General features: G+C 45.8%; 1 protein-coding gene across 1 annotated transcript in view; it reads left to right on the forward strand.

Moving 5' to 3' along the window:
• Nucleotides 1-17,141, forward strand: part of chst15 (carbohydrate (N-acetylgalactosamine 4-sulfate 6-O) sulfotransferase 15) — a 106,943-nt gene that overhangs the window by 56,700 nt on the left and 33,102 nt on the right. Inside the window, exon 3 of the mRNA XM_072479269.1 lies at nucleotides 1,243-1,582. Coding sequence (XP_072335370.1) covers nucleotides 1,243-1,582 — 340 coding nt within the window. The remainder of the gene's footprint in view (nucleotides 1-1,242; nucleotides 1,583-17,141) is intronic.

Below are 17,141 nucleotides of genomic sequence, written 5' to 3' on the forward strand. Positions count from 1 at the left end.
TCATTCCACTGTGGCTAGTTAAGCAATATTCTTATTGGCATATGTATTTGTGGAAGGTTTGTTTTAGAAATTCTCGAACATTGTAGGGAGTTAAATTGTATTGACTCAAGAAAAAGCAAGTGTCTTCACTCCCTTCACTTTAATCAAGGTTTCAGGAATATTTTTTTAAATGCATGATGTTCTGCTTCTTCATGTTTTGCAAAACCAGTGTCTGTGATGTTAAACTAGACAAGAACCTTTTGAAGGTGGAAGGTAAGAGCAATGGCCCAGATCTTCTGGCCTCTGGACTGTTGGAGACTGGATGTACAACTCAACGTGGATCGGGACCCTGCAGATGCCCAATGTGCTGACTGTGGCAATCGCTCAGGAAGTTTGAACTTCCGATTGGCAAATTGCCCTGCTCCATGGGTCCTTCCAAAGGACAGTTTGGACTTACTCACCTGGATAGTTACCCAGGAAATGTTAGAAAGAAAAATCCTTGCCCAACTCCTGGGTAACTACAGAACTGACCCCCCATCAACCGCCTGACCTGACAGCTTCTCCAGACCCCTTCAACCTGACTGCCCCATCAGACCCGACTACCCCTTCTGACCCAACTACTCCCACCACCTGACCTGACTATCTCTCGCCATCTGCCTTGCTGACTCAACCCCACTACACCGTGATGCAACTACCCACTCACCCACCTCACCCACCTGTCACCCTGCCACCTCACCTACCTAACCACCCTACCAATCACATATTCACTCAACCATTCACACTGGGCATTTAAAGTTACCCTACAGCAGCTAGTGCCATAGAAAAGAGGCAGGACTTCTGCACTGATTATCTTTATTGCTCTCTGTGTGGATTCCTGTACAAAGGGTTCTTCTGTATCGTGGATTGGAAGTTTAGGTTTTTTAAGCATATTCAGGTAAATGGATAGTTCACTGTCTGACCAGCATCAGATGCAACAGTTCCAACTCTGATTGAAAGACTTGGGCCAATATTAAATTCTTTACTCTAATTTACATGCGCGGCTGCAAAGATCACGCTGAACAAAATTTGGGGCAGTCTTGAAGATTTTTTTGCTTACAAATGTTTCATCATGGTATTGTGCGCCACATGGCACTAAATTACTTGACCCACCATTCTGTGAATCAAATTTTGGAATTAAGCAGCTAACAATGTGGGATCAGGATGGCTTTAGAATGAAAACTAGGCATTGACTTCCTTAACTATTTTGTTATGTTTATATTACAGATATTTTCTGTCATCCCACAAAACTTTCTTCAAAACGTGAAGAACCATTGTTGGTATACAAGATACACAGGGACTGCATCCACGGACCCTTATAAGAAAAATGCCTATTTTTTACACACAAAGCATTTTCAGGCCATATTTGATTACTTGAAAAAGGTCATTTGGAAACACTTGCAACACCATGGGGACAAACATTATCGCCTTCGCTGTCTTCCTTATTTCTACATTATAGGGCAGCCCAAGTGTGGGACTACAGATCTGTATAACAGACTTAGACTTCATCCAGAAGTGAGTTTTTCCATAGTCAAAGAACCTCACTGGTGGACAAGGAAAAGATTTGGTAAGTGGCATGTTTTGTTGCTTACTCCCATTGTAGAGGTAATGAAAAACAATATTAATTTCCAATTTTAAGAGTATGGGGTGATTTTCCAGCCCCTTTACATCCCAACGCGAATCCCGTTATGGCTGGACACTCTCGCAAAAAGGCGGAAACGGGTTTTACCACCGGGGAGATCACAGATTGAGATCCCAGCTACTCCCACCTTTTGCCCGTGACGTAATTAGGCTCATGCCCAGTGAGGATTTGAACCTGATTACCATGGATTTAAATTCATTTAAATACTCAAAATCGGCTTCACGCCAAATCTTCTGGGAACGTCATATGCTCTCACCTGCCAGCGTGACGTGACACCGGCGTGACTCACTACTGTTTTCCAACAACGGAGACCGGACGTGATGACCATGCGAGGAGCCTGGAAGCCATTGTGGCACTGGGTGGTCAGGGACATGGCATGGCAGTGCTCTGGCACTGCCCCCTGGCAACCTCGCAGTGCCAACCTGGCAGTGCCATGGCATTTCCAGGTGACGGGTCTGAAGGGGTCTATAGGGAGACCCATTGGGAGGGACCGAATTCCGGCGATTAATAATGTGGTGGTGGGGTGGGGTGGGGGGGTTGATGCTGACAATCAATGATAGGGAGGGTCCCGATATCCGTTGGAGGGAGGGGGTGGGAATGGGCTCTTTAATTTACATTTCAGATCAGGGCTACTTTAATAATGGCACCCCGATTTCTGTGGAGCCGGGCTTGTCGGCATCTTTAGACCCTGCCCCTCACAATGACTGCACAAAACACCCCCGCCTTCTAAAACTGATAAAGTGGGGGACGATCTTGCCGAAAAACCAGCCCACCTGACACTTGCCATTTTGGGGGGAAAATCTGCCCTATATGTCGAAAAGTAATTTTTCAACTGTCAAATATACCAAAGGCACTGTCAGATTACTTGCAGTTTTCCTGAATTGTGCAAACGAGGAATTGGATTTTAGCATAAATAAATGCTAAATTGTGCTTTTTGGTAGGAAACTCAATCCTCACTTACACCTTCAAAAATGAAAAGAGCTAAAAAAGATGGAAGAGTAAAGGGGTCCAACAATACAGGTGAACAGATTATGAAAAGTTATATCACGGGCAAAGCAATAGAAAATGCCAACAAAGCATTGTAATTTATTTTGACGGATAATAGAATTCAAAAGTAGTTATGTCAAACTTGTATAGCACTCTAGCCTGGTTGCACTCAGAGTATCGTGTAGAGTTCTGGCCTTCAAACCATGAAAAGATCAAAGAAGTGCTGGGAAAAATGCAAAAAAAAATCAGAAAAAAGGATGGTGGTGGAACTGAAAGATATTGCTGTTCTGAAAAATTGAACAAGTCAGGGCTCTCTTCTTTGGATAAAGGGATAGATTAGAGGTGACGTCAGGGGTCTTAAGTTATGAATGGGTGAACAGTTCTGTGCATCATTTAAAGAACCATTGTCAATCATCACCTAAATAACTCAGTTTTAAATAACTGAAATTCGCTTTTAAAAAAGCTTCTCGAACTATATTCTCGTGACGTCGAAGTACATTTAGTCAGGTCCTTCATAAGTTGAAACACAAATCGCCTTTCAAAGCTTATAGAACGTGGCGTTGTGTCAATGAGCCCAAAAGAACCAGCTTAATTTTTGAAGCCTCACTGAAGGCCCGTAAATTAATGCGGTTAGCGCATACGCCCAGCGGTGATAACCTTGGGGATGGGGGCGAAGATTGCTTCAAGCCTAATGTCTTTAAAGCAAGCACAAATGATTACAGAAACTCAAGTAGTACTAAATGCAATTTGTGTTTACAATACTGCATTCGTTTGTATTGATTTTTTTTTTGATTTGTGCCAAGAAAACCAGTGCAATGAAGCAGAAATGCCAGGTCCTTTATGGTCCTGAGTGTTGTTTTTTTCCATGAGCATAAATTCTCTCTTTTTTGATAAACTTTGATAAACTACTGCTTCAATCAAACTTCACCATGTCATCACTTACAAGTCATAGAATCATAGAATTTACAGTGCCCATTGGGTCTGCACCGGCCCTGGAAAAGAGCACCCTATTTAAGCCTCCATCCTATTCCTGTACCCCAGTAACCTAACCTTTTTTGGACACTAAGGACAATTTAGCATGGCCAATCCACCTAACCATCACACCTTTGGACTGTGAAAGGAAACCGGAGAACCCAGAGGAAACCACGCAGACACGGAAAGAACGTGCAGACTCTACACAGACTGACCCAAGCTGGGAATCGACCCTGGAGCTGTGAAGCAACAGTACTAACCACTGTGCTACTGTGCCACTCCTGTACAACAGAATTTTTTTACCGCCATCTCACAATAAGTAAATTAATTGATAGTGCACATTGAAGGAAACAAACACGAACTGAGCCATTACAGAGATGTAGCTGCAGGATGACAAGGGTTGAGTGCTGAATATTGAAGGGTATATGATATTCAAGAAGAATAGGAAGTTAGGTAAAGATAGAGTGGTAGCACTGTAGATCAAGAATGGGGTTGGTGCAACAGTTAGAGATGACCTTGGTCCAAGAGATCAGGATGTAGAATCGGTTTGGGTGGAGATGAGAAATAGTGGGGGACAGAAGTCACTCGTTGAGGAGGTCTACAGGCTCCCAAACAGTAACCACAACATAGGGCAAAGTGTACAAGAATAATTATTAGGAGCTTGTGATGAAGGGGCAGCAATAATCATGAGTGACTTTAATGTACATATAAACTGGAAAAATTGGATTGCCGGAGTCGTCCGGATGAAGAGTTCATGGAATTATTTCGAGATAGTTTCTTAGAGCACTACATTCTGGAATCAGCCAGAGAACATGTTATATTAGACTTAATAATAATGGTGAGAATTCTCCAGCTGTTTCCATCGGCAGCGCATCCCTGCCTACCGGTTTCCTGGCGCAGTGGGGTGGCTTCAATGGAGATCCCATTGACAAGTGGCGGGTGTAGAAAATGGCTTGCCATGAAGAAACACGTGGCTGGGGCACCGGAGAATCCCATCCATTGTGACAGGAATAATGAATTACCTCAGAGTGAAGACATCCCTCGGAAGCATACAATATGATTGAATTTTACATCCCGTTTGAAAGGGAGATGAGTGGGTCTAGGACTAGTATTTTAAATTTAAATAAGGACAACAATGTGGGCACGAAAGCTGAGCTGGCTGAAGTGAACTGGGATACTCGGCTAGGGTATAACTCAATGGAGAAGCAACTGCAGATATTTAGTGAAATATTTCAGAATACTCAGAAGAGGAATATTCCTATTATAAAGAAAAATTATCAAGGGAGGTCCACCATCCGTGGTGAACTAAAGAAATTAAGGAAAACATCAAGCTTCAGGAAAAAGATAACTGCACAAAGTTCAGTGGCAGGTCAAGTGATTGATGAGAATATAAAGAATGGCAGAGAATGACTAAAAGGTTAACTAGGGGAAAGAAATTAGAGTATGAGCAGAATTTAGCTAAACATTTATAAACAGATAGCAAGGCCGGAATTCTCTGACCAATGGGATTCTTTGTTCCTGCTGGCAGTGCACACCCGCCCACGGCTTTCCCAGCACGCGGGGTGGCTTCAATGGGAAATCCCATTGACAAGCAGTGTGAAAAGAGAATCCCATCGCCAGTGAACGGCATGCCGTCGAGAAACACGTGGCTGGGGCATCGGAGAACCCGCCAAAAGGATTTTGTGCAGGTATTTAAAAAGGAAAAGATTAAGGGTGGAATTCTCTCAAAAGATTTCGAAGTGTTGTCCCAGTCGGAAAACCGGGGAGATTCCGGCTGGGTGGTATGGGGCAAATCAGATTGCAATTTAAGGGAGGGATTTAACTAAATGGGAAAAAGTTCCATAGCGAGCGCATTTAGTTACGTGTTTCCCGGTGCTCGCAATGCCGAGAAACACAATGCTATAAAATGGCACCCAGGTTAGATAGGGGGCCTCAGGGGGGAGCCCGCGGTCAAGACCGCAGATAGCCCTGCTTTGTGCACTGAGAAACTCTGTTCGCCGGAACTCTTCAGTGTAGCGAGAGATCGGGACACAATTTAAAAATGGTCTCCTTGTCTCCCGGCTTCTGTGCCATGGCGCTCTGCTTTTCGGGTTTAGCGTGGCCATTCGATCGTGCCCTAGTTCTTTTGGAGCTCGGGGAGATTTTCACTGAATTCTTCTACACTTACAACTTTTTATTTTATTTTGGAGTGGGGACCTAAAGACACTGGCAAGACCAGCCCTTCTGGGATCAAGGGCACCCCATCTCAAAGTTATTACTAAATGTCCGGGTCACCCCCACCCTCACACCAGGCCCCACCATCCATTGTCGCCGGCAACAGGGCATCGCACTCACCAAGTGAGTGATAACCCGCAATGGGATCGCCAAAGTCCCGTCCCCTTCAGGCACTGCCCCTTGTCATGGCATTACCAAGTTGGGGTTGCCAGGGGGCAGTGCCAGGGCACCTCCCAGCCATTTCCCTGACCACCCGGGGCTTCAATAGCCTCCAAGGTCCCCAATTGGCCAACATAACTGGTAGGTGGGTGGTGGTGGTGGTGGGGGGGGGGGATGGTGTCACACAGGCCATTAGAGGCCCGCTGGGTAGTCTCCTGCCCCCCCCCCCCCGGCACCCTGGTACTGCCAGCCTGACACCCTGGTAATATCAACTGGAATGTTCTGTCAGGGTGACAGGGGCACTTCCAAGGTGCCAGGCTTGTAGTGCCAGTAGGAAAATGATTTACGTGTGGCCTCGGCGGGGAGATACTCCCCAAGGCCCAAAAAACCCATCAAGCTACTGGTGAAAAACAGGGTGAATCTTGGCGCTGCAGCCAATTCGAAAAGCCCTGCCAAACATGCCGAAAAGCGGATTTAGAATTATTTCTGCTGAATCGCGTCCTGTATCAATGACTTAAGTGAGGGGAGTGAAGGCACGGTAGTTAAATATGCAGATAACATAAGTAGAACATTACAGCGCAGTACAGGCCCTTCGGCCCGCGATGTTGTGCCGACCTGTGAAACCACTCAAAAGCCCATCTACACTATTCCATTATCATCCATATGTTTATCCAATGACCATTTAAATGCTCTTAATGTTGGTGAGTCACTACTGTGGCAGGCAGGGCATTCCACGCCCTTACTACTCTCTGAGTAAAGAACCTACCTCTGACATCTGTCCTTTTTCTATCTCCCCTCAATTTAAAGCTATGTCCCCTCGTGCTAGCCATCACCATCTGAGCAAAAAGGCTCTCACTGTCCACCCTATCAAATCCTCTGATTATCTTGTATGCCTCTATTAAGTCACTTCTTAACCTTCTTCTTTCTAGCGAAAACAGCCTCAAGTCCCTCAGCCTTTCCTCATAAGAACTTCCCTCCATACCAGGCAACATCCTGGTAAATCTCCTCTGCACCCTTTTCAATGCTTCCACATCCTTCCTATAATGCGGCGACCAGAACTGCACGCAATACTCCAAATGCGGCCGCACCAGAGTTTTGTACAGCTGCAACATGACCTCATGGCTCCGAAACTCAATCCCTCTACCAATAAAAGCTAACACACCGTATGCCTTCTTGACAACCCTATCAACCTGGGTAGCAACTTTCAGGGATCTATGTACATGGACACCGAGACCTCTCTGCTGATCCACACTACCAAGAATCTTACTATTAGCCCAGTACTCCGTACTCCTGTTACTCCTTCCAAAATGAATCACCTCACCTTTCTGCATTAAACTCCATTTGCCACTTCTCAGCCCAGCTCTGCAGCTTATCTATTACCCTCTGTAACCTGCAACATCCTTCCCCACTGTCCACAACTCCACCAACTTTAGTGTCATCTGCAAATTTACTCACCCATCCTTCTACGCCATCCTCCAGGTCATTTATAAAAATGACAAACAGCAGTGGCCCCAAAACAGATCCTTGTGGTACACCACTAGTAACTGGACTCCAGCTTGAACATTTCCCATCAACCACCACCCTTTGTCTTCTTCCAGCTAGCCAATTTCTGATCCAAACTGCTAAATCACCCTCAATCCCATGCCACCGTATTTTCTGCAATAGCCTACCGTGGGGAACCTTATCAAATGCTTTACTGAAATCCATATACACCACAGCAACTGCTTTACCCTCGCCCACCTGTTTGGTCACCTTCTCAAAGAACTCAATAAGGTTTGTGAGACACGACCTACCCTTCACAAAACTGTGTTGACTATTCCTAATCAAATTATTCCTTTCCAGATGATTATAAATCCTATCTCTTATAATCCTTTCCAAGACTTTGCCCACAACAGAAGTAAGGCTCACTGGTCCATAGTTACCGAGGTTGTCTCTACTCCCCTTCTTGAACAAGGGGCAACATTTGCTATCCTCCAGTCTTCTGGCACTATTCCTGTAGACAATGGCGACATAAAGATCAAAGCCAAAGGCTCTGAAATCTCCTCGCTAGCTTCCCAGAGAATCCTAGGATAAATCCCATCCAGCCAAGGGGACTTATCTATTTTCACACTTTCCAGAATTGCTAACACCTCCTCCTTATGAACCTCAATCCCGTCTAGTATCTCAGTATTCTCCTCGACAACATTGTCTTTTTCCTGTGAATACTGATGAAAAATATTCATTTAACGCCTCTCCTATCTCCTGGGACTCGATGCACAACTTCTCACTACTGTCCTTGACTGGCCCTACTCTTACCCTAGACATTCTTCTATTCTTGACATACATAGAAAGCTTTAGAGTTTTCCTTGATCCTATCTGCCAAGGACTTCTCATGACCCCTCCTGGCTTTTCTTAGCTCTCTATTTAGGTCCTTCCTGACTAACTTGTAACTCTCAAGTACCCTAACTGAACCTTCATGTCTCATCTTTACATAAGCCTCCTTCTTCCTCTTGACAAGTGATTCAACTACTTTAGTAAACCACGGTTCCCTTGCTCGACCACTTCCTCCCTGCCTGACAGGTACATACTTATAAAGGATACGCAGTAGCTGTTCCTTGAACATGCTCCACATTTCAATTGTGCCCATCCCCTGCAGTTTCCTTCCCCATCCTATGCATCCTAAGTCTTGCCTAACCGCATCATAATTGCCTTTCCCCCAGATACAACTCTTGCCCTGCAGTATATACCTATCTCTTTCCATTGCTAAAGTAAACGTAACCGAATTGTGGTCACTATCACCAAAGTGCTCACCTACCTCCAAATCTAACACCTGGCCTGGTTCATTACCCAGTACCAAATCCAATGCGGCCTCGCCTCTTGTTGGCCTATCTTCATAATGTGTCAGGAAACCCTCCTGCACACATTGGACAAAAACTGCCCCATCTAAAGTGCTTGAACTATAGCGTTTCCAGTCAATATTTGGAAAGTTAAAGTCCCCCATAACAACTATCCTGGTACTTTCGCTCCTATCCAGAATCATCTTTGCAATCCTTTCCTCTACATCTCAGGAAATTTTCGGAGGCCTATAGAAAACCCCTAACAGGGTGACCTCTCCTTTCCTGTTTCTAACCTCAGCCCATACTACCTCAATCGACGAGTCCAGATCAAACGTCCTTTCTGCCACCGTAATACTGTCCTTGACTAACAATGCCACCCCTCCCCCTCTTTTACCACATTCCCTGAGCTTACTGAAACATCTAAACCCCAGAACCTGCAACAACCAACATCGAAGTCCCAGGTACCAACCCATGCTGCAAGTTCACCCATCGTATTCCGGATGCTCCTGGCGTTGAAGTAGACACACTTCAAACCACCTTCCTGCCTGCCGGTACACTCCTGCGACCTTTAAACCTTTCTCATGACCTCACTACTCTCAACCTCCTGTACACTGGAGCTACAATTCAGGTTCCCATCCCCCTCCTGAATTAGTTTAAACCCTCCCGAAGAGCATTAGCAAATTTCCCCCCCAGGATATTGGTACCCCTCTGGTTCAAGTGTAGACCATCCCATTTGTAGAGGTCTCACCTACCCCAGAATGAGCCCCAATTATCCAGGTATCTGAATCCCTCCCTCCTGCACCATCCCTGTAGCCACGTGTTCAACTGTTCTCTCTCCCTATTCCCCGTCTCGCTAGCATGTTGCACGGGTAACAACCCAGAGATAATAACTCTGTTTGTTCTAGCTCTAAGATACCACCCTAGCTCCCTGAATACCAGCCTTACATCCCCATCCCTTTTCCTACCTATGTCATTGGTGTCTATGTGGACCACGACTTGGGGCTGCTCCCCCTCCCCCTTGAGGATCCCGAAAACACGATCCGAGACATCATGGACCCTGGCACCTGGGAGGCAACACACCAAAAGCGAGTCTCTCTCGTTCCCACAGAATCTCCTACCTGCCCCCTAACTATGGAGTCCCCAATGACTAATGCTCTACTCCTCTCCCCCCTTCCCTTCTGAGCAACAGGGACAGACTCTGTGCCAGAGACCTGTACCCCATGGCTTACTCCTGGTAAGTCCCGCGCTTTTAAATATCCGGCTCCTGTCCCGCTTTTAAATCTCCGGCTCCTCTCCCGCTTTTAAATCTCCGACTCCTCTCCCGCTTTTAAATCTCCGGCTCCTCTCCCACTTTTAAATCTCCGGCTTCTCTCCCACTTTAGTAGGAAAGTATGTTGTGAGGAGGACATAAGAAGATGACAAACGAATATTGACATGTTGAGTGATGGGCAAAAATCTTGACGATTGGAATATAATTTTGGAAAATGTGAAGTTGTTGACTTTGGCAGGAAGAATAAAAAAGAGTATCATTTCAATGGAAGACAGATGAAGAATTCTCAGACGCAGAAGGATCTAGGTGTTTTTGTCTAAAGTAACAAAGGTTTAGAAGGTAGAGCAAGTAATTAAGATGGCGATCCTTTATGCAAGAGAAATTGTACACAATAGTAAGGAAGTTTGCTTCAGCTATACATGGCATTAGTGAGACCACGGACTGGATTCACCGTTTTTGAGGCTGTTGATGACTGTGGTGTTTTACGACGGAAAAATCGGCATCGAGCCCTCCCCCATCCTGCGACGGGTGAGGGGTTGGAAGCCGCGCCGAGTAAATCTCCCGGCTCCCACGACATAAACGGCTGGACAATGGCCGGGAACGTGCAGCGGTCGGGCCGAAAACATGGTAGCGGACGTGTGCGGATCTAACCTGCCAAATACTACCGCCCTGGCCATCCCCCACAGACCCCCCCAACCCTCACGGAAGCCCCTCCGGCCAGCAGCATGGCTCTCAGCCGGCTGTGACGGCACTGGACACAGTCCGCAGCCGCCACACCGGGTGCCTGATTGCTGAGACCACAGGTGAACAACGTCGTCGGGAACTCGGCCCATCGGCAGCGGTGAATCGTAGAGGCCCCGCAGAATTGAGGGTCAGGCCAGATATACCAACCTGCTGTTATTTTCCAGCATTTTCTCTTTAGTCTCACTCCAATGTGCAGATTCCAGAAGTACCTGATTCTTTGGGATTGATCCCCTGTGTCTCAGAGACCTCAGGTGAATGTGGTTCAGCACTGGTCTCCACAAATGGTGGTTTTCAGGGTGCCATTTTCGGAGTGCCAGCGGATCCCGATTTGGCGTCAAACTGTTGCCTACTATGATTTTGGTGTCGGGGGCTATTCTCCGCCCAATCGCGTTTCGCAATTTCGGCATTGATTCGGTGAATCCAGACCTACATTTCAAATACAGGGCGCGATTAAACTAATTGAGAAGAAAGCCCCAAAATGAGTGGGCATAGCCATGTGTTTCCCAGTGTTCGTAGTGTCGAAACACACATGGCTATACAACACGACTCACGCTGTTAAAGGGGTCTCAGCGGGAAACACGTTGGCTGAGGCCGCACATAGCCTGGTTTTGTACCCTGGGGAGCACCACTCACCATAACTCCCCAGTGTAGTGAGAGACATTTAAAAATGGCACCCCAATCACCACAACCCCGAAGCGACCCTCTATCAGCCCCAAAGCACTATAGGAGGTTCCCCGGCTACCCCCTCAACACCCACACAGGGCACGCCGGCCTGATCGCTTCCACACAAAAAATGCAGCTTGCAGCTCCCGATCCCCTGGGAGACCCCCATGAGCACCGTTCCATTTTGTCCCCATTTGTGGAGACCAGTGCTGAACCACATTCACCTGAGGTCTCTGAGACACAGGGGATCAATCCCAAAGCCTCAGGTACTTCTGAAATCTGCACATTAGAGTGAGACTAAAGAGACAATGCTGAAAAATCTCAGCAGGTCTGTCAGCATCTGTAGGGAGAGAAAAGAGCTAATGTTTCGAGTCCAGATGACCCTTTGTCAAAGCTCTCAGACAGAGAAAGTGGGAAGTATTTATACTGTGGTGAGAATGAAAGATGAGTCATAGCCACAGAAACCCAGGGAAACGGGGTGCTAATAGCTACAGAAACCATGGGGAAAGAGTGCTAATGGCAGTCCCCAGGGAGAACAAAAGGTGTGAAAGACCGAACAGCAGAGAAACTAACATCAGAGGGTAAACCGTGACAGATGTAGATGTGGGGGGAGGGGAAGGGGGAAGTAAAGGGGAGAAAGGGTAAGGAAAGGTGGATAAGATCGGCGTGTGGGGGTTAAATATATATAAAGAAAGACAAGAGAGAAAGAAATGGTAAAAAAAACAGTGAAAATGAAATGAGCTGAAAACAAATGGGGTGGAGCTGATCATCTGAAGCTGTTGAATTCGATGTTGAGACCGGAAGACTGTAGATTGCCTAACCGGAAGATGAGATGTTGTTCCTCCAGTTTGCGTTGAGCTTCACTGGAACATTGCAGCAGGCCAAGGACAGACATGTGGGCATGGGAGCAGGGTCTTGTGTTAAAAAGACTTTTATCCAGAGTGAGACTAGCTGTCTCGCTCTAATATGCAGATTTGCCAAAGACTGAGCCCGCCCACAATGGGTGGGATTTATATTGCAACATCTCATAGAGATCACATTGGATTTCGCAAGACATTGTGAGATGGATAGATCCCACTCCCGGCTTCTATTGGCCACGCTGCACTGTGGCGAGCTGCTTTTCGGTTGCAGCGTGGCTGTTGGATTGCGCCCACTTTGTGTAGTTTTGGTCTCCTTACTTAAGGAATGATGTAAATGCGTTGGAGGTGGTTGTGAGGAGGATACCTGGAATGAGGCAAGGTTAGACAAATTCCTCTAAACTCCACTGGAGTTTAGTAGAGTGAGAGGTGACTTGATTGGGGTATATAAGATCACGAACAGGTGGGCATGTAAAGTGGGTGAGTGCAAAATTAGGTGACACCGTTTTAAAATCAGGGCTTGCCCTTTTATGACAGAGATGAAGAGAATTGTTTTTCTCTCAGAGGTTTGTGTGACTTTGGAACTCGTGCCTCAGCACGTTTGGAGGTGGGGTCATTGAGTATTTTTAAGGCAGAGGAAGATAGATTCTTCTTATCGAAGATTGTCGGTATCAATGGTGATGTGTAATTTGAAACACATACAGGACATTGTGACCCTATTAAATGGCAGAGGCTTGAGGGGTTGAGTAGCTTACTCCTACTCATATTTCATACGTTTATATTTATATTCTGAACAAATAGCATTTTAAAACACTGCCCAATTGCATTGGTTCGCAGATTTTGCGTTTTACAACTTACAACTGAGTATCAACGGATAACCATGGGGAGAAAACACTTCAAACTGGGCGCAATTTGTCATGGAATCTGCAACTCTGCTGAAAGGGGAAACTTTATCCCAAGGTTGAGATTAATAAATCCAATAGGGAAATAAGTAGAAATGTCCTTACTCAGAGAGCAGTTAAATGTGGAACTCACTTTCGCTGAAAGTGATTGCACATAAAAAAGGGAAGAGAAAGATCTGGAAAAGGCTGAGATGAAACGGCTGGAATGGGAGGGGAAATTTTAAACTAGAAAAGATCAGTTGAGCCCAACGACTTGTTCCTGTGCTGCATATCTTATGGAATTCTATGTATCTTATTGCAAAGAAAATTGTTATATCTTTTCTACCAGTCATAAGATAGAGTATCATTTGTTTGTTTACTTCATAATGGTTTTTGCAATGTTGCAATTATTACTTCAAAAGGTAATCTGAAAGTCCACAACTTTCATATGTTGAAGAACATGAGGAAGTACAGTAGCCTCAAAGCACCAGTGCGTGGCTCTGCAGCAGGTTAGTTTCTATCTCAGGCACTCTACTATAAAGAGGAACTGAATAATGCTCAGCTCAGAAGGAGGGTTTCCCCCAGACATATTGGGTGGGATTCTCCGCCAGTAGGATTCTCCGTTTTGCCGGCGCCCGGGGGCTTCCCGTCAGCGTGGGGCTGCCCCACAATGGGAAATCCCATTGACCGGCCGGCGTAATGGAGGATCCTTCTGGAGGGTCGAGCCAGAAATGTGGCGGGGCGGAGAATCCAGCCCCCTGTACATGATGGTCAACTCAAAGCAACATTGGCAAGGACTAGGAAGCGGGTTGGCCACGGATTTTTGTTGTCTATTCAAGGGTCTGGGAATGAGGGAGGGAGGGAAGAAAAGAAAAAAACCAAATATGTCAACACTCGATAAGCCATTTACAAAGTTTTGAACAATCTGAGCCTTTGGATTATTGCCTTATTCCAACCTATACATTATGCTATATTTGAATCTTAATTATGGGTGTCCAAGCTGCGGGATGTTCTGCATTATGGTCTCTAATTTGGATAATTTAGTCATCTGCTAGAACTGGTGATGCTTCGCCACTCCTACAATGACCACAACTTCTCTATTTGAAGCTCCAAACATATGTGGGCAGATTCTCCGTTCCAGTGCTCCCACCAGTGTAGAAACGGGACTGTGACCCACTGGTGCTAGGAGTGTCACAGAGGGGGGATTCTCAGACCTTTGCTATTGCAAAATGCATAGCTACAAACAGCCCTTACTGGTGTTGGCTGCCATTTTGAACGGGCACCCTAATCCCAGCGTTCAGAGACAGCCCCCTGCCCCTATCCCCACAACTCAAAGGTTGACTCTTCCACTAACAACAGGAGCATCCCCAACCCATCATCAAGGAAGGCCATCCTTCCCATCCCCCCAATCACGAGAAAATGGGTCACCTTGCCACACCACACACACATGAAGGAGAGCTGACCCGTCCATTTGATTCCTTCAGCCAGCTCCCCTTCAGCAGGCCCCCTCCTTAAGTCCCCACCCCCTGGCATTTCCAACAGTGGATTGCACCATGGTATTAACATTCTGACAGTGATGGCCTGGAGCGCTGGATCCCGTGGGGTCAAGGGGGTTAGCTCATTGCTCATGTGCCCCTTTGCTGCTGCCAGGCTTCAGCAATGCTAATGTTTTCAGTGGTTAGAAAATAGGGTTTGAAAGCACTTAGCTGTTATTAAGTGACCAGCATCTGTCAATCAGAACAAGAATGTTTATAAACATTGCATGAGGATCATTGGAGGATACTTCAGATCCATTCAAGCATGAAGGGAAAGATAAATCAACAAACCTCTAGGCAGTTGTGTTTGAACCATTACCGTTGTCAGTCAAAGTCTAGTTAAAGGTACTGTACTGTGAAATTGAATTAATGCAAAGCATTTCAAAGGATTTCAGGGGATTTCAAAGCTTTTCAAGTGCTGTCAGCTTTCTAGGAAGGTTCTGACACTTCAAAAAGCAGTAGTTTTAAAATCATGGGCTGAGGTAGATGAGAGGAAAGGGAAGCTCTTCCTGGTTTAAATCTTCAGTCTGATTTGTTCTCCAGCTGTCAAGCAGAGCAGGTCAGAGTGAGATGGCCACTTGAGAGTTTAAATAGGTCAGTAGAGGATGATAATTTGGGTTGCCTAAGATCACCATGCCAAGAGTGATCTTTAGATTGTTCAGGGTTGGAAAGGGCAGTCCAGACATGGCACTCCAATCCCGTGAGAGTGGGGAGGGTCCTGGGGTCAACCCCATATCCACAGCCTGAGCACAGGTCAACCTCTGGACTCTTGGGGGAGCCCCCTCTTCAGCATGGCAGTGAGCTAACATCCCTTGACCCCCCCCCTGTCAATACTTCAACCAAAGCCCACCCAGTGGCGTTCCTGCTGTGAGGGTCAGTGCACAATGGTGGAGAACGGGGGTGCTGGGCGTGGAGATTCTGCTTTCCATCCCGTTAATCACATTCTAATGAATGCATATCAGCTGTTTGCATGTTCCCACAAACTCGGGGCAGGAAGCCCTCTATGGTCGGCGGCACTGGAGACTGGGAACGGACCTACTGCACGACACACTATCCCGTTTTTGGCCTGACGTGGGATTCTCTGCCCGATCGGAATTACCGATCTTAGCGGAAGGGGACAGAGAATCCCGGCCAGTATTCCAACAGCAAATGATTTGTTTACAATTTGGATTTTCTGGGTCTGTAAATATTAAAGCTGTAAATAACTGTTTAAAAATTATAATCCTATGATTGTGCTGATAACAGGAATGTGAAGAATGAAACTTCATGTTCATATTTCTTAAGCAGCGACACAATACACCTAAATATGGGACTGGGATAGCTGTTTTTACTGAACCATCTTGAGGATTTTTGTACAGCTGGAAATGTAAAATGGCTCCATGTCACATGCAGTGTTTTGTCAATTGTAATGGTTGCTAATTTCTAAATTCAGTCTGGGGAACTTCGACCAACAAAGGCAAATATCCATGAACAGAGATGTCTAGGACAGGCACCTTCAATACTGTGTTATTACATGATTCTAACACAAAGCTATTGAGAATACAGTTCTCTTTTTAATAATGAAGTTGTTGCATATCCTGGTCAGCTGTAAATATATTCTCTGGTTCAGTGGTGTCATTAACTCCTTCAAGTGGTCTTGAGCGCACAACAAGAGTTAGGAGGAGCCATGGACTGGCAGTGATTCAGAAACGGTAAGGAGAGGAGAGAACCTGGGGCAGGACTGAGAAAGGGAGAGCTGGAGGGTTTCCAACATTAACTGAGCAGATATTTTTGACTGAACAGAGCTCAGCATGGCGCTGGAAGGAAAGTAGAATCTCTTTGACTGGGAGGATAGAAAAAGCCAGCTGGAATTGAATGAAGGTCGACAGTGCCAGTAAAATGGGAGAGGGACCAAAGAGAAAGTGGTGGAAAATCTCAGCAAAAATAAAAACCAGACTTAACTTTCTCTGAAGTAATCTCAGTCTGTCACAATTACTTAAAGCATGACATTAGATGGCATCAGGTGACATTATGGAGGTACCATTCTACCAAGTGGATCGCCTCTACTGTCAAGGTTACATTCAAGATGGAGTCAAAATGTAGTACTCTGTCACAGATGTTATTGGTTTGGGAAATGATCTCAAAGATTACCAACAGCTTTAAAAAGAACATATTTATTCAAAATCAACCCTAAGTGTAAGCCTATGGCACATGAAAAATGCTTTGAAACTGGAAATACATTTAGGACGTGAGCACATATTTTAACTTTGACTAAGGGTCATCTGGACTCAAAACGTTAGCTCTTTTCTCTCGCCACAGATGCTGCCAGACCTGAGATTTTCCAGCATATTCTCTTTGGTTTCAGATTCCAGCATCCGCGGTAATTTTCTTTCATTAAATGGGAGAG

This window comes from Scyliorhinus torazame, chromosome 16 (genome assembly GCF_047496885.1).
Source record: "Scyliorhinus torazame isolate Kashiwa2021f chromosome 16, sScyTor2.1, whole genome shotgun sequence".
Lineage (NCBI taxonomy): Eukaryota > Metazoa > Chordata > Chondrichthyes > Carcharhiniformes > Scyliorhinidae > Scyliorhinus > Scyliorhinus torazame.